The sequence below is a fragment of the Gymnodraco acuticeps genome, unplaced genomic scaffold (genome assembly GCF_902827175.1).
Source record: "Gymnodraco acuticeps unplaced genomic scaffold, fGymAcu1.1, whole genome shotgun sequence".
In the NCBI taxonomy this organism is placed as follows: Eukaryota; Metazoa; Chordata; class Actinopteri; order Perciformes; family Bathydraconidae; genus Gymnodraco; species Gymnodraco acuticeps.
In genome coordinates, this window is record NW_022990682.1 from 948,507 (window position 1) to 967,469 (window position 18,963).

Here is an 18,963-nt window from a genome sequence, read left to right on the forward strand (position 1 = left end):
GCATATATTAAACTATTTTAATATGGCGTTTTGATTTGTATGTATCCGTTAATTAGTATTAATTCGTAAGTTCCGACAGCAGACAGGTGATGGCGCTGTGGTGCTATCCTAGCTTTAGTTTAAGGAAAGAAGAAGCACACCACAGGAAGTAAAAATATCAACGTGCTTTTATTTTGATATCCGACATTAATTCACCTTGCTGAAGCTGTTGTAAGTATCTCTTAATGACATTTGTTCTGCCGTATCAATCGATAAATGGTATTTCCGCTAACATGTTCTTGCTGCCATTATTACTGATTGTCAGAGGAGGTTTCATTAACTTTGAAGAATAATTAACTCCTCCAGGCTGCATGTGCTTTCATTTGGTCAACATGTAACAAATGCATACCTCTTTACAATGTTATATTATATTGTTGCTGTTTTACAAACATCAATTGTCTTGTGGGTAATGCATACAATACAAGTATTAACATCCAATCATTGTATATAGTAGCAGGCAGTCCATGCCCCGGAGGGACGTGACTAAGATAGCTTGTAAAAACTGCACCCCACCTCCTCCTCTCCACCTCCTCCTCTCCACTCATTCCAGCAACTACACACTAACCCAAGGTCTAACACAAGACACAGGACAAAATCAGCAAGAGATAAAGATACAGACATCTTTAACAGAGCATAACAATTATAACTAAGGAGGGTCACTATTAGTGTTGTAAAACTGAAAAGTGTTTGCTGTCCTGGCTCAGAAATGGTTGTACATTGATATCATGAATGTATAAGATATCAGGACGGCAGAAAGTTTACTCATCTTCTGTCACAGATTAAAAAAACCCAAAAAAACACATTTTCTACTGCAAATTGGCCAATATAAAAAAACTAATTATTTCTCTATGCAGCATTCAGAAAAGTTTGGCTTTTTTTAATGCCAAGCAGCAGCACTTATAAATGTTTGGCTTATTGAAAACTGATGATCTTGCAGAATGTTTGCTCTTTTAAGTTCGTATCTTCATGGTTAATTACATTTATTGTATGTTGCTTTGGATTAAAGTGTCAGCTAAATGAAATGAGATGTACTAACCTTTCTGAACCACTTAATGAACCATTCCTGTTGTATTGACTGGCATCTATACAAAGCCACTAACCCATACTGTTCCCTCTTTTTGACCCCACAGTACTATTTACCATGAAACACACAGAGGCCCTTTATCTAGAAGTTTCCTGCCAAAATGAAGAGCCATGTCTTCCTTTGCACACCTCCATCACCCTGTTTCTCCTGTCCTACTGCGAGTGCAAGTCTTTCAAAGTCTTCCTGGTCTTCACTAAACCTGAAAGCTCCCAGTCCCTGAAGAGTCGGCTGCCAGAGGGTTTGGACGTGTCTCACATTCAAAGAGTGGACTTGCCCCTGTTGGTGAGGGGCTGCCGTCTGCCTGCTGCTCTGGATGAATCCGGGATGCTCTGCAAGGCCGGGCTGGCGGTGGTTCTGAGGCACATCATCAACAACACACTGGAGGCGGACCCTTCCAGAAAGGATGTGTTGGCTCTGCTGGGATTCAAGAAGACCTGTCTGAAGGCCTGTGCTGAGGTGAGAGGCGAGCAGGGACACACATGGCCTAAACACAAGTCCATAACATCGGTTTACACTTAGCTTGGGTCATAGTGGGGATTCCAGCAAAACCTGACCTACTTTATTGAGAAGGTAGCTTTAAACTACTAGCTTTGTAACTAAAGCAACAGGTCAGTTTATTGTGCATTACATTACCCTTTTAAACTGAACAACACTCACTCAATGTCTGCAGGGGTACAGCAACATCATGACAACACTACTGCTGACTCCAGATTTCATTTATGTATTTATTTAAACAAGGACCATGCACACAAATACACTAATCTCAGACAAGAGTCTGGCATCGGTCACACATTGATTGATTTAAATTGAACACAGGGGCTAAGGTTTTTGATAGGATAGTCTAATTAGCAGATACTTAATTATATGTGTTACAAATATCCCTAGAAAGTATCTTAGAATTCATCAGAAGACTGCCTCCATTTCTTTAAATTAGATTTGTATTTACTTTTTTTCGCTGTAGTAGACCACACAGAACATGATTTGGGTCGATTGGATTTATTTCAGTTTCAGCATGTCGATTAGGCTCTGGGTTAGGTTCAGCAGCTTTCTACTTTGATGGACATCATTTTCATTTCATTTCATTTTTATTTGTTCCGTTCATGGTATGCAAATCTGAAAGTATAATAATCGTTAACAAAACATGTCTCTATAAACACACCATTGATCGAAAAGGAGCAGGAAGAAGAACAACAAATCTTTTATTACCTTCCTCTTTCTAAAAAGAAAAAATAGAAATAGATGGTCTGTCCTTCATATTTATTTTTCACTGACAAACGTATTCACAGCCAAACATAACAGTATCTTAGGATAATAAGAGAAACACAAACAAATACTTATTTCCCACTTCACAGTTAACGGAAAGAAAAGAAAACAACAGCAACACCAAAACATCACATGTACAAGGTAAAGTGCAACACCCTCATCTGAGTCCCACTAGAAGGTGGAATGCGGCGCAAAATAATAATAATAATAAGGCCTACAAATGAAGAACAGACATCACATCAAAGACAACAGACATATTTACGTATACAATTTCTTTAACTGAAAAATACATATACAATTCTTTAACTCCTTCTGTTGAGAATTCCACAATTTTACACCAACCACCGAAATACATATTTGCTTTAGAGTGTATTTCATTATAACATGTCACAATAAAAACCAGTTAAGTTTAGTTTATGTTGTGCTCTTTTAAAGACATTACTGTATTTGACCTTAAAACATATTTTCTTTCCTGCCTTAAAGGTGAGCAAGTGGACCAGACTGTGTGAAATTGGCATTCCCTCTGCTGTTGAAGAACACCTCAAAGACCCCACAAATCAATCGGAGCAGCTGCCTCTCTCCATCCTCACCCTGGAGCGAAGGCTGCCAGCGCCTGTCAAGGTCCACAATGATGACAAGATACGGAGGCAGAAGCTCCAAGAGCAGAGAAGGAATGAGAAGAACGAGTCCCCTGCAGGGAACTCAAACTCTGAGTCTGAGCCGGTCCAACCCCCTCAGGTCGGAGATGAACTTGAGCTCAGAGCAGCTTTGGCCAAACTGTCAGTGGATTCAGTTCCCACGGCGACCACCAGAGAGAGCTGTGAGATCAGGAAAGTGAAGACCCCACACCTGCCTCTGCTGCAGCATGTGTTTGCTGAAGGACTGTACTTCACTCTGACGGATGTGGTGCTGCTGCCATGCATCCATCAATACCTGGTAAGGGCCTTGGCGTTTATGATTCATGGTGTTGTCAGTATTGAATCTTTTTGGTTAAGAACCTTGTTCCTTTTTCTGCCTCGAGTATCACAATATTTACATTCTTAAATCCACACGTCAAATGCCCTTTTAATGTTGGTTAAAATAGCTATATCTTTTGTATTATTCTTCCACTTTCAATACACTGACACCCTGTGAACTTGATCACTTTTACTGTAAGCAAAATACAATTATTGTGCCGTGGGCAATCAAGTGTAGCCATGCAAGGAGTTGTCTTTCAAACACAGTAGCACACATTTCATTTCACCCCATAAATAAATATATTGTGACATTCAGGCTACCCTTATGTGTTTACTGACTTATTAAAGCCTTTATTATAATGATTGGCAGAATTATGCATGACTTTGCACTCGGGTCAGGTTGAGCAGGCAGTGCACCCAAATGTTTTCAGAACCATCCAGGCAGAAACTTGAGTGAAGAAGACTCGCTGCTTCACACTTGGCACAGGTTGATCTCTCAAAGGTGGTCCAGAGAGACACCTGGCACACAGTGATAACAGTGAAGGGAGGCTTTCTATTTATATGCAGCAGGTTGATAATGCATTTCCATGACTTTCCTTTGGGTACCTTTTTTGTTTAGGTAGGTGACCTTAGAGCAGTGCTTCTCAAAGTGTGGTCCGCGGACCACTGGTGGTCCGTGAGCGCCCCCTAGTGGTCCGTGAGTATATTGGTAACATTTCACATTTTAAATAAATAAGTTAATTTAAGTTTTCCGCACTCTCGCGGGAATATCTCCGCAATGGAGCGAGGTTAAGTTTCACTTTCGATTGCATGATATAGCCCAGAGCAACACCTTCGTCACCTGTTGGTACCATTTTCAGGCGATTTGTAATCTGTTCTAGAAAAACGATGTGTTTTTGGATATTTGTTGAGTTAGGTGGTCCGTGAGTCACTTTATATTGGTTAAGTGGTCTTTGGTATGAAAAAGTTTGAGAAACACTGCCTGAGAGTGATAAATTAAATAAAAATAGTGCAAGCTTCAAAAAATCCTTTTCTGTTTATTCATCACACAAAATAATAGCATATTTTACAAGTTGGCAGGACTAATTTAATAAAAATCCAAATTGGGATTATTGCCAAGGAGATTTCACATGCAAGGAATTTGCTTTCGTGAACAGGGATGCATAAATACACATAGTGAGATAACAACATGTTTTATGGGGAAAACTATACAAGTATTACAAAAACTATAGTTTTATCAAAACTATTGTGCATATCTATATTATGATTTAAATAAATATTTTCTATAAATATATACTTTCTATTATTTATACATACATATATATATATATATATATATATATATAATATATATATATATATATATATTAGGGGTGTAACGGTTCACAAACATTTCGGTTCGGTACGTACCTCGGTTTTTTGGTCACGGTTCGGTACGTTTTCGGTACAGCAGAATTTTTTTTCACAAAACAAAACATATATATATATTTTTATTATTATTATTAAACTGTGAATAATGTATTCACTCAAATAAATACAAAATATAATAAAATAAACATTAAGGTGCAGCATTTCGATGAACTGAAATAATCTGTATTTGAACTGTACTGTACTAGTACCTAAGCAGCCAGCTTGACATTATGACTTGCTTGTCATTGTATTTTCATGTTTTTTTAAAGAAAGATGAACTTGTCCACATTGCTTGCCGAAAGGGCAGATCTGCTGGCACTAACAATGTCTCCTGCTGTGGAGAACACCCTCTCTCTAGGGACAGAGGTAGCAGATACAGCCAGGTAGCGCTTTGCTAACATGGCAACATAAGGATATTTGGTGTTTGTAATAGCTTTGGCTCGGTCTGAACTCTCTGCGAGTGGTGGAGGCTTACATGCTAGCGGGAGTTGGGTTTGCACTTCAGTCTTTTTTCTTTTGGTACCGGTGATATTCACGTTCGGGTGATGCCTTTTCAAGAGTGTGCAAGTTTGATGTATTGCCAGCCGCGTAACCAATTTTAGTTGAACAATGCCGACAAACAGCTTTGGTTCGGTCCACCTGTCTTTGTCCGTCATCCTTGTACGTAACTGCGAAACCAAAATGTTCCCAAACCGGAGACTTCAATGATGCTGGAGGATTTTCGAGCTCAACTTTATCTGCGTTCGCCATACATTTTTGACAGTTCCTCAAATTACTGACTACATTTGAACGCATCCCTCTGACCTGCTCTCATAGTATGCCTCTCATCCAATGAAATGACTTGCTCGCTCTATGACGCGTTGAACCCAATGTGAGCAAATTACTCTGAATGCTGCGACGCAGCACCTGAGATTACTTCCAAAAAGTTATTCACGTTCTCAATTTTTTACGTTTAACGTTATATTCGTTCGGTACACTTCGGTACACACCTGTACCGAACCGAAGGGCCCGTACCGAATAATTTCGGTACGTGTACCGTTACACCCCTAATATATATATATATATATATATATACTGTAAGTAATTTTCTTAGTGTTTATTCATGTGTAATGTCTTTTTGCATGCTGCTGTAATGAAAAAGTATACAGATTTAGGATTTAAAAAGTATATCTAATATAAAAATGTTTTTAAAAGTCCAACATTTTTCTCAATGTATACAAATGGACATGACAAATCACTATAAACATTTAAAATCAAAGTGGAGGAGCTGCACAGGTTTTAAAAAGTGTAGGTATAGTGGTAATTAGTCTCTGCAGCAGCAACCATGGAGTGTCGCAGCTATTTAGTGAAACGTATATCGCTATTGATCAGGAATGCTGCACTGTCATGCCCTTCAGTGGGTCTCAACCTCCATTTCACCCTTCAGCCGCCCTCAAACTGTTCCTCGACTGGGAATGAACTGAAGTTCTCACAATGAGGCTTTTAGTAGTCAGCTGTGCTCCACTGGTTTCCAGTTTCACACTCAGCCTAGCGTGTCTCCTCTCAGCGGCCATCACTGTCCACGATACACGACGGACACTTTCCACTGCAGCCACAGCGGCCTCTCCCTCTATGTTCCTCTTTCTCTGTCTTCCACACGCAGTTGCCCACAGTGACCGGCGCCTCTGATCAGGTCTCTGTTTGTGTCTTTACCCTCCCCACCTGCCAACGCTGCTTTTACTGTTTTGACTGCCGGCCCCTCGTGTCCTCCCGTCCCCCATCTGTGATGAGTGAATTCTGGTGGAACCTGACATAACGCTCCACTGGAGATGACATGTCAGATGAGTCACTTAATCAATATCTCCTTGTTTTTTCTCTCTTTTATTGTCTCTGATAGTGTTCTCTCCAATCCCACGCTGCGAGCCTCCTGCATCAGATCCCCCACCTGCTGCGATGGTACAGCCGTGTGCAGGAGGTACCCGGGGTCCTTCGCGCAGCAAAGGCCTGTGGGATTGCTTTTTGCACCCCCCAGGTTCCCACGTCCAGCGCCCCAGGGCCTTCAGCAGAGAGCAACCCTCCGAGCCTATTGGACCAGGAAGAAGATCAGGAGAAGACCAAGCAGCCTCCCTTCATCGGTGGCCCCAGACCCACCATGACTAAACTCAAAGTAAAGAATTACAATTTGTTACTTATTCCTCATCATGTTTTACCTGCCTGGTCATTTACTCACACACTTCTGTTAGTTTGAAGATGTCTCCCAGTGTTCCTCTTCACCACCTGGTTGTTAACTATTGTCCCTGTCATTTCATGTGCCCATTTTCTGCTGATTGTGCCTTCAAGAGAGTAGCTCTTAGTTCTGCTTTTGGCATTCCTTCTCAATTGTCCATTTCTTCCTCTTTCTGTCAGTGCTTAAGTGCTTCTAGTCTCTAACATTTTAAGTGTTTGGCTGCTTGTCTGTAAACTTGGTTTTCTTCTCACAGGGCTTGTTTTTAATGTGTTGATCAGTAAAGACAACAAAAGCAACCCGTCTTAAAAGAATAATAGAATCTGTTTACATCAACAGTATTGTGCTGCCATTATAAAATGCAGTAATCAGTATTATCAGCACTTTCAGCCTATCCTCATTTCAGGTGCAATAAAACCAATGAATCCAGTCTCAAACTAAACAAAGTTTTATAGCCAGACCCAGTCGTTTATGTAATGGCCCAACTTCTTAGCCTAAAGAGACACAATGGCACACAGTAGTAGCATCAAATGTCCAAACTACTAAAATGCAGTTCCCTCAGGTAGCATTGGTAAGACATACACACTCAGTCCCACACATTTATAGCGTTCTTAGCTCCACAGCAAACGCTGCGCCTGCAACATTTTTTTTCTGCTAGCTTTTCCAGAAGGAGATAAGCGGGCCCAGCTGTTTTTAAAAGGAGAAAGTCTCCTCAGCCCTGACTAACCTCTCACTGCTAAGCCTTCAAACTGTTCTCTTGGCTTTGTCACAATGCTCTCTCAGCAGAGATATGTCTGTGATTTCCTGCCGGCAAAGTGTCTACAACAACATGACTTTTAAGTGGCGGGAAGAGATGACGAAGAGAAAGCAGTATTTGGAGAGTTTGAGTGAGGAGCTGGGTGGTCAGGATGTGCTATGCTACCGGATTAAATTCAGCTAGTGCACAAATGACAGTTTGCATGGCAGGTTGAAATCAGACATTAAAACGGGAAGGAATGTACACACACACACACACACACACACACACACACACACAATGGCCACCATTCTTTCATAGCCTAGAGGGATTACAAGGATGGCTGCGTGTCGCCACCATCATGTCTGCACTGCAGCTGTTGTGTTGTCTTGGCCAAGGTGCCTGTGTGTGTGTGTGTGTGTTCGCATATGTCATATTTGACTGTGTGCGTCCCGGGGCAAGTACATGGAGACAGAGCGCTCTGCCGTCTCACACCGTGACACGTGATCCTTCACTGCTGCTAACCAGAGGCACCAGGCTCATCCGGCCTCTCGCTCCGAAATATAAATGGCTCGTAAACTCTCCCTCTTTTCTCACTTCAGTTAACACACACTGATGCATGCCAGTCAAACGGCCTGCTCAATGAGCTGTGTACACACAACCTGTGATCCGAATGTAAACAAAAGAGTAACCCTGCTACCAAAATTCAAGACCCGAAGGCTTCTGTCACTGACAGTGATTAATGGTTCTTTAAATGCTGTTTGTAACGTTAGACAAAAATTCAATCTGTGAAAGCAGTAAAATTCGAGGGTGGTCTAGAGGAAAAGGAATAGTGAGTTAACAGGAGTCCAAATTCAGGGACATCTGGGGTTTTCTGTTGGCAAGTTAAGTCAATTTATATAGCCCACTATCACAAATGTGCCCCAGGCGGCTTTACAATCTGTACAGTTTACGACTCCCTCTGTCTTTTTCGATTTCACTTTTGGATAAACCCCCAAAAACATTTGAATAGGGCAAAAACAATGGAAGGGAACTTGAGGAAGAGCAACTGGGGAGGGATGCCTCTCGATAAAATGAACCCTTATTGATCTCCGTAGTAAAATTCAGGTGTTGAAGCAGCGACAGGAAAATGATTGAAACACAGGATAGGACAGGGAAGAGTTCATACAAGGACAAATACAAAATAACAATCAAATTTAGATTCAACTATTTATATTTATACAACTATAAGTTAGGGCTGCTCGATTATGGCAAAAATCATAATCTCGATTATTTGGGTCAATAATTGATATCACGATTATTAAAAACGATTATCCATTTACTTTGAAAACATCAATTTATTGGAGAAAAAACATTTGAACAGTATGTTTTTAACAGTTGATTACCCTGAACTTTAAGCATAATTCAACTGAAAATCCAATTTAAAAAAAAAAAATATATATATATAAAAATAATAATAAATAAATAATCGTTTTATTTCGATTATGTTGTTTTCGTAATCGTTGCAAGCCATAATCGTAATTGCGATTTAAAATAAGATTAATTGAGCAGCCCTTCTATAAGTATTGAATATATATATATATATATATATATGGGCTGTCAAACGATTACAATTTTTAATCAGATTTATCACAGCTTAAAAATTAATTAATCATGATTAATCACCATTCGAACTATGTCCAAAATATGCCATTTATTTATGTATATTGTTGTGGGAATGGAAAGATACATGAAAGAAGGCGGATATATCCATTTAACATACAGTATCTATGTTTATTATAACATTTTTCTGTATGTCAAAATGAAAGACAGCCCACACACCTATCAATCATCAAACCGTGGGGTCTTAATTCATTACGTGTTGATTTCTATTAACGGGGGAGTACTTCGTGATCAGCTGTTTTAGCGCAGTTCTCCAGTGAAGGGGGGGGGGGGGGGAGAAGAAGTCTCCCTCCGCAGCCGGTTGGCGTAGTTTTGGCACAATTCCGTTGTACAGACCGACGTTAACAGCAGACCTGTCTGTGACCGACTCTGTCGTCCGGTGATCTAACCACCTTCTGGAAAAGCTTCACAAGTACGTCGATACGCAAATGCGCTTTGTGACACAAGTGACGGTACGCATTTCAGATTACGCACATAACCTGCGTACCAGTTATGTGTTACCTGTACTACAGCAAAAGTATTCTCCGTCGGGACTTCCTGCAACAACACCACGCCGTTATCTTGATTCTGAAGACATTATCAAAGATGTTCTATTGTGAAGACGATCACTCCGTGACAAAAGTTTTCAAAACCGTTTCTGGTCTTCGGTATTTCCAGACAAGTGGCTACTGAAATCAATCTTACTAACTGCTGTCTGTGCAATTCTCGGCACAAGTTGGCGGACTTTATTTAGGGCTAAGCCATTTCTTGGTATGTGTGTTGCCTACCCCAGCCATACCCTGGCGCTGCCACTGGTGGCACGTATGGGGCCATTCTGCACATGCGTTAAATGCGTTAAATATTTTAACGCAATTAATTCAAAAAATGTATTACCGCCGTTAACGCGATAATTTTGACAGCATTAATATATATATATATATATATATATATATATATATATATATATATATATATATGTCTGTATGCTAGTGCAACTCTTAATTAGGTACACACGGTACAGGTTGTTGCGCTTTTAAGTATTTTGTGGGGGTAAAGCCTTGATTGTGGAGCCTGATGGATACTGGTACAAAGGACAGACATACGTGCAATAGATGTGGAGTGTACAGCATAAACCAACATAAATAATTCAGTATATAGACAATCCAAATGGCAAACGATACATATGTGTATATGAAAATGTGTCCAGGAGGAGGTAAAGCATGGCTCATGCTTTACCTCCTCCTGAGCCACAGAACTCCCTCTCTGTCATGCAACATGGAAGGAGGGCAGACTACACAAACAGACAAGAAGCTACACTGAAGCCCATCATTCACACGGATCGGAGAAACAAACCCGGGGAGGAGCGAAGAGGCAGAGTGTTTGCAGAAAGGGGCTCAGAGGAAAGCCAGTGTCCCAGAAACGGGGATTACTGAAAGTCTGTCCCTTGGAAACTTGTGCTGAAACTAACCAGCTGTGTGGCACAATACTCACTGCTTTTAGTCCTCAGTGGGGCATACATTTGGCCATTGTTCGCCATTTCATAATCACTCTACCAGCTTTAAATTTGGCTCATTCATATTTGTATTTTGTGTCCCTACTGTCACATGTCTCCATGCTTTAATGTTCAAAAAGCTCTTTATTTTTCTCATACTGCCTGTGCTGCTGCACCTCTTTTCACCCTCTGTCTGAAACCAGAGCCCAGTCTGCTCTGATTTGATTGGTCAACCGAGATGTCCCGCCCCTTAGCAAATCACCACAATGTGTACAAAAACACATTTATTTTTTCGTCATACTAAATATAATAAAAGATAATATTGTTGTGCAGAATGTAATTAAATTAACACACAGCAGCCTTACCTGAACTAAAAAGTGCTTTCATTTTAATTAGGGGCTTTATTATCAGATTTAATTATGAAACCCACTGAAGGCCAACAAATATGTTACAAAATGTGTTTTTGTATTATTTTGTTTGCAACAATTAAGACTCTACCCGTTTCGTGCCTTTCATAGACTTTGCCTATTCCTATGGTTATGAAAAACTGCTGTTCTAGTGCACTCTTTGACACCGAAATGTTTTCGATGTTTCTCCAGTAAGAATCTGAAGTGTACTGGATGTTCAGGAGTTATTGTACTGAAGTGGTGTTGTCTTGCAGTGGCATTTCCTCTGCTATAGCTTTCTATCGGCATGTGATGAAGGGATTGTTCAAGAACGATTTCTTGAAATCACTTCATTACAACCATTTGGACCGCAGAACCCCAAGGCTGAAGAGGGGTTTCCATGGTAACATGTTTATGTGTGTGTGTGTGTTCCTTCCCTAGGAAAATGGCATTGAGGCCATCTACGCGCCTCATCCCTGCCCTGCCTGGACCCTCCCTTGGGACAGCTTACCAGAAGCCATCAACCCCACTGAAGGTAAAGTCAAACCTTTGTCCCGTTTAGCTTCCTCCATTTTCTTTTTGCCCTTCTGCCCTCACACTCTGTGCACACACTGTGCTCAATTATTTTCCTTTTTCTAGTTCCTAACCCTTTCCATCTGCATTAAAACCTCCTCCTCTCGTCATTTTCTCCCTCCTCCATCTCTTAATCGGTGTGGTTCTACGTTACACCTACTCCCTCTTGCTCTCTCCTTATTACGCTGTGAAAGTCAAAACAAATGCTGATACTGTAAGAGCGAGGAATGTGTATAAATATTTGCATAAAACCTTCCCTTACTACCGTGGCCTGGTGGTTTTCAGTCGCACCTCAAAAAAGAAAAATAAGAGCCACCGACGCAGAGATTACTGTTGAGCCTCAGCTGGATGTTTTCTCCCCACGAGGCTCCCTAATGAATTTTAAAGTGCTTATCTCAAAGTGTTATCCTGCTTATGTCGCGGGGTGAAAAGTGTGAAATAGGTCTGACCAAAACAGCCTCGGCACACACAAACATGCACACACTGAATGCACAAACGCCTGATGCGCATGGTGGAACTTGTGCATATGGGTTAGTGATTACTGATTGCAGTGAGCGCTCTATCTATTAGGCAATGAAGCTCTCTGATTGCTGCCCCGGGGGGCACTGGGGGGGCAGAGGAGAGGAGACTTCTAGATCTCTCTTTATAGCGCTTGTATGCATGGTTTTTATTTTAGAAGAGTCATTTCTGATGCAAAATGGTATGAATGCATGAGTTAAAGCTGCAATATCATATCAGTAATATTGCTTTTTAAGAAAATGTAGGGTTTCATACCAGTGGTTTAATGTAACTACATGTACTCAAGTACTGTACTGTACTACTTGAGAGACCTGAATACTTTTCTTTTTATGCTAACTTACTTTTTTACTCCCTTACATTTTTTGTATAGCTCCAGTAACTAGCTACTTGGCAGATTTAATATGTACTAAAAAAATTGAGATGTATAACTATGGGTTAAACTATTCAGATTAGTATATAAGGTGTGTGGCGCAGTGGGCTAGTGTGTTGGCGTTCGTATCAGGGGAGCACAGGTTCAAACCCCACTGCAGTCAGCATGTCGTTGTGTCCCTGAGACACTTCACCCCAAATTGCTCCTGTGGGGATTGCCCACAGTACTGAGTATGTAAGTCGCTTTGGATAAAAGCGTCTAACAAGTGACATGTAATGTAATGTAATGTGATATAAAGTAATTCAAATAAACCGCACCTTTACCAACTAAAACATTCAAGTGATGAACACATGGATGTAGGGCTGCACGATATAGAACAAAACTGACATTGCGATATTTTTTTCCCCTGCGATATATATTGCGGTTTTTTAAACTATATTTAACCGGATGAAGGATTTTAGTCACGGACGTCTGGATCTTAACTGGTTGACTCATCATACCTTAAGTCATGATCTAACAAGTCATGATAATGCATGTTGCTTACCCTCAAATTCATCTGTGAATGAAGACGAGAAGAACCTTTTTGGATCCAAAATAGTTCCAGAGGGCAGATGTTGCTTTTCTTTTTGGAAGTAAATCTTCATTCTCGCCGGTATTGTCCTCCTGTGCCTCGCTCATTTTTTACCGGTGTTTTGATGGTCTGCAAACTAGCCGGGCGGGGCCTGCTGTGATCTGATGAAGAATGATTGTAATTGGTGGTTTGCTGTGCATGCAGAGCCTGCATGTCACTCACTCAAGTACCTCTGACATGAGAGCCGTGCAAGTTTTCCTTTTGTAGCAAGCAGCAAAATAATTGTAACATGACGTGTTTGAGTTAATGTACCTACTTAATATCGCACGTCCTAAAAAAAAAGAAAATTGAAAAGAAAAAAATGTATATAAAAAATTAATAAAATCGCACGTCCCTGCGATGTGAATATCGCGGTTATCGCCATGACACGATATATCGTTCAGCCCTACATGGATGCTTTAATAATTGATGCAGGTCTCCCTTGTAAAAGAGATCCCTGATCTCAAGGGACCTATCTGTCTAAATAAAGGTTTGAAATGAAATGAAATAATGATCATACATACATTTTAATTTATATGATTCTGAAATGGGCCATTCTACATAATGAGCACTTTTACTTTTTGTACTTTAAGTACATTTTGATTCTAATACTTTTGTACTTTTATTTATATTTGAGTACTGTTTTAAGGACTTTTAGTTTTAGTAAAAAATCTTAGTAAAAATCTGTATTTCTTCCAACTCTGGTTCATACTAGGGCTGCACGAGTTGGAATAAATCACTAATAATTAGCGATTACTTTGACCGATATTGCAATTGTGTGCACCATATTGGAGGGATGGATCATTTTGTAATCATAGTGAATTTTCTTTTTTCAACCATTATGGTAGGATTTATTTTTTGAGGATCTGTATCCAACAAATATGTTTTCTTAAGTCTGTAGAATATTATTTGTAAGCTGGGGAATCTCAAGAGCACCACAATACTTAATTTGAACACATATTAAAGCCTTTAAACACTAAGTGCGATTTGGATATTTGCATAAATCCATATTCCAATTTTTAAAAACATTTTTGAATAATTGTGCAGTCCTTTTTGAAACAGACACACAGTCTATACTGAATGAATATGTAAGATGTCTCTTTCTCATTTTCCAATGCATTCATTTCTTGCTTCTTGTCACTTTCACTTTTCACACTCTCATCCCTTATCCCTCCACTTATCAAAGAACAGAGGAAATTGAAATGGTTTTCTCTCTTTCTGGGCTCTTTTGTTTGTGCGAGCATACACTTATTTACCCTCGAATTATCCTTTGAATGAACTTCAGTATCACTTTGATCTAAACAAGACTTACTGCACAATAAGCAAGCTTTAACTTTCACTGTACAATATTTAACCTTACATTCTGTTCTTTTATATTTTATTGTACTTGCATGTACATAGAATCCTGCATTCAAAATCATCGTACTTTCATTTGCACTATTTTCATTTATTTGTTGTCTTATGTCCTCTATATAATATGTTGCATTGTTGGAGCTCAGGACTTAAGATTTCCATTGCCATAACTACAATGTATCTACAGTACTGTGCACATGATAATAAAACTTTTGAGTGTTGAATTCAAGTTGTTCAGCCTTTCATAGACCCCATGGTTACAAAGTGCGTCACGACCTTTATATATACAGTCTATGGTCACGACACAATGAAGGGCAGGGAATAATGTAAACCATTTTTTGGTCATTTTTGCAAAAATACAGAACATTCCCTGGTTTCAGCTTCTCAAATGAGAAGATTGTTATGCTTTTCTTTCATTAAATATGAATATATACTCAATGTCTTTGGTATTTTGACTGTTTGTCACATAAATCAAGTTATCCAAATGTATAATATACATAGTTGTGGTTTATTTTTGATACTTAAAGTCCTAATAATGTATATCCCTCTGTAGGTTTTATTGAATTGATTCAAACAAACAACACGAATCAATTTATTGATCACTGAGTATCCTTTATCTCTGGGTGTGTATTCCCCCTTTATCAATCCAGTATGACCTTGAGTCAAACTGTTGTTTTTTTAAATATATGCTCCAATTGGTGTAAAGTCAGCCATATTAGATCAGTGACACTTAGTTTAAAACAGTTTTTTTTTTACCGTATCTACATCTGAAAACAATGCTTTTTGTATCATCCTACAATGAGGGAACATCTTGGGCTATGAGTCTCAACAAAGTTACCTGATACTTGGATTCAAAACCTAAATTGTAGTAGTGTATTATAACTTAAAGCTAGCCCTTAAAACCGCTGTATTGAAATCCACACAATGAACAACATCATTATCTTTTGACTGCTTTGTACTAGCTGTAATTGTCCCCCTCTTTGCAGCCTAGTCATGTGTTTCCGCTGTACAACTTAAATCTGTTTCTATGCTAAGAAACCCCACTGACATCCCTGCAGAAGTGCTCTTGATGGTGTGGGCATCTATTCTGAGAGGGAGATAGACTGCATTTGAGCCGTCCCATTTTTGTCAGCACTCTGCATGATAAATGGCTCTGTTGATATCTCCTCCTGCAGTATGAGGCTCGCAGGTAGCCCTTCTGTTCCAGCGCTGTGTAATTTAAAGAGGAACGGAGACAAAAGGCAGACAATTTGTACTGAACCCCAGCGCGTGGGCTTCCCATCCATCTCTCTTCTGCTTACGCAAATGGCTTCCCACACGTACTACCGGCCAAATAATTCTCCTTACCTATGCATAAATATATCCCTATCTGCAAAATGTACAGCATACCCTCTTCGAAAGCTGTTTTATTTATAGGTAATGTCTTCCAGTTTTCATGTGAGTCCATGTAAAGTTTTGGGGTGGTTTTTGTTTCGGCTTTGCACTGTCAAATGAATCGATGATTTTTATTCAAGTCTTTCAATCCATAGAGCGGTGATTAAAAATTTGAGCCGTTTGAATCCATACCCATGAAGGGTAAAAGAGGCTTCGTTTTTCACAGCCAATATTTATGCCTTTTAACACCTCAAAAATGCCCTTAAAGCTGAAAGTCAGCACTTTAACCTTGTGGAAGTTGTTTAATTTAAAATCCATTATTCTGGTATAAAGCCAAGACTATAAAAACATCTCAGTGTCTTGAAACTTTATGACTTTACAGTAAGTTTCTTTCACATTGTTCATATATATTTCGACAAAACAGATGACAGATACTCACACTTTATGGAGTGTTAGCTTTATGCTACAGCTAACTCCATTTTAATTGACCCAACTAATTGGCCTGCAATGGTAACCAGTACACAGTGACACTCAGGTATGCACAATGTATGAGGAACAAAGAGACCTCTGTGTATCGGAGCTGTTTACATTTTTCCCTTCTTGTGTGGAGAGCTGCTCTGATAATTGTGATGAGGGCTGTCTGCAGACACGTAAACAGCCGTGTGAATACAGGGCTCTTTGTATAGAGCAGCGTCTTGTCTGCAGCGCTTCACTTAATAGAGGCAGGACGGGGGTGGAGGTATAACGCGGGTTAGAATGATGGAGTATGTGACAGTGGGAGATTGAGATAGGGGTGAGACAGCCTGAAGAGAGACAAGGGGTTATCAGGAGAAAACAAGGCAGGGGAAGAGAGGTGAACGAGACCATCGGGCATACAAATGGGAGGGCTGCTGCTGTGGACTCTGCATAGTTGTCGTCGTGCCTGAGACATGCTGCTGTTTGGTCCTCCTGGTTGTTTTGGTACAAGGAGATGAGATGAGCTTCCATGTTTTTGTATGACAGGAGTTGGACTGCTGGAGTGAGAACTGGCTCCATTTGTCTCGTGTCTCCCTGCTGTATCTGCAGGAGAAATGTAATTGAGATCTCACAAACTTGGCTCCTGTGATCTTTTAAATATTGTTTCTCTGCAGTTGTACAAGAACAAGTTGAGAATTGGACAGTAAATTGGTGTTATTTGTAGATATCTAATCTTGTGGTTCTCCAATATGGGTTTTTCTCTGGTAGATGTGGATATTTAGAGAGAGAAATTGACATATGATGCCCTTTCTGTTTTCTTTTTTACATGTGACTTGTTGAAAGATGCAACATCTCCCAACCAAGTGCTAATGTTAGCTTGTACAGTTTAAGTGTCAATAGGTTTTTACAGCACCCTTAGGCAAAATGAAAAGGTGTTTTTTTGACTCTGTGATGTTTCAGCTGAGCTGGACACTTCTCAGACTTCTTCCTGCGTCATCATCTTTTAAGTAATTTAACTCCCAATAGAAATGCTAGCCACACAAGAAGTCTTGGCCCCCACTTCTCCGTGCTTTGCTTATTTCCCCCGCTGTGCGCAGGTCTAATGAAGAGTTATACATCTGCCATGTTAAGCTTACTTATTGCTTTGGGATTTACATAACCTGTCTGTAAAATGCATCAAAGATAGAACTTCAAATATATGTTTTTGTAGCTGATTATTTCTCTTTTTATTTCTCTGACTTTGATTTAAAGATGTTCAATGTGCTCTGATACTGTCTGTAACGTCAGTGATTTGCCCTCAGGCATATTATTTCACTCTTATTGATCTTCGATGAAGATAATTAGCTGGATTTGGTTTCTAGCCAAGATTTATGATTTTCCCTTTACGTTTTCCTAATTTTCTTAGACTGAATATTTAAAGAGTGCCCGTAGGATACAGTTCAGTCTCTCTCTGCTGCACTTTACTCCAGTGCATTATCATTAACGGTAACTCACTGAGAATTATTTCTTTAAGAGTATAATGACATGGCATCTTTCACATTTCAATACTGTCTGATGATCCGGTTCACATGGTGTTTTGTCTGATTACAATCATTGCAAGGTGTTAGTAGAAATGGTCATCTTTAGAAGTTATTATCACAGCAGTTTCAACAAGAGATCCTGAGGGCTAACCGTGTACATATGTTTTTATTTAAATATATTATTCTGGACTCTAGGAGGAGTTCCACTTATGCTCATTTTCAGGTTCATTTTTGTATGTTGTTCCTTAAAGGTAGGGTAGGTAATTCACTTCAGAAACAGATATGTTTTGATTGAACTCATCTGAACATAAATTAATTTCCCTGTTTTATCCGTGGAGCTTATGCCCAACACTTCACTAATCCAACTGAAATGGAGTGCATTGGGCTGTTTTTTACCTGTTCAGCTGTCAAGCTGAATGGATCTCTGCTGAGAGAAACACAGCGGGCTTAGTCACAGATCGCTTTAACGGCTGGCCTGCATATTACCACATCAGCTTAGTGAAGAGATAATGTTGACTGATTCTCTCCATTTCCCTTCTCTGTGTTCTTCAATTGCATTAGTGTTTTGGGGGTTTGTGAGTTCAAAACAAGTGACAAGGGCAACGTCGAGGCAAGATCCTTTAAATTAAAAAGCCTGTCTGCCTGTCAGATCCTTGTCAAAGGGTGCTTGCCATCCATAGGCTTCTGTCAGACAAATGTCATGGGTAATCGAGATGGAAGATTAGTGGTTGGATTTGTTTTGCCTCAGACACAAATTCTACCAACCTGAGTTGATGAGAGGCCGTCTCTAAATCTAACTTACTGATCTTGTCACCTTTCAAAAATCCAATTCTCCCACTCTAAATGTAATGAGTACAATATTCTACCTCAGTGTGTTTTGTAGAATGTTTAATCTGGGAAGTTTCAAAGGAATATTAGAAATAACTGCAACATTTCTTAAAGCACAAATGTACCAGACAAACTTTGAACGCCTTTCAC

The 18,963-nt window shown here is 39.7% G+C and overlaps 1 protein-coding gene across 1 annotated transcript in view; it reads left to right on the forward strand.

The window, feature by feature from the left end:
- The first annotated feature begins 63 nt into the window (after positions 1 to 63).
- gstcd (glutathione S-transferase, C-terminal domain containing) overlaps positions 64 to 18,963 on the forward strand; it is a 76,244-nt gene continuing 57,344 nt past the window's right edge. Inside the window, exons 1-5 of the mRNA XM_034230191.1 lie at positions 64 to 210; positions 1,170 to 1,579; positions 2,870 to 3,322; positions 6,629 to 6,898; positions 11,652 to 11,745. Of these exons, the coding sequence (XP_034086082.1) occupies positions 1,181 to 1,579; positions 2,870 to 3,322; positions 6,629 to 6,898; positions 11,652 to 11,745 (1,216 nt within the window). The 5' untranslated portion in view covers positions 64 to 210; positions 1,170 to 1,180. The remainder of the gene's footprint in view (positions 211 to 1,169; positions 1,580 to 2,869; positions 3,323 to 6,628; positions 6,899 to 11,651; positions 11,746 to 18,963) is intronic.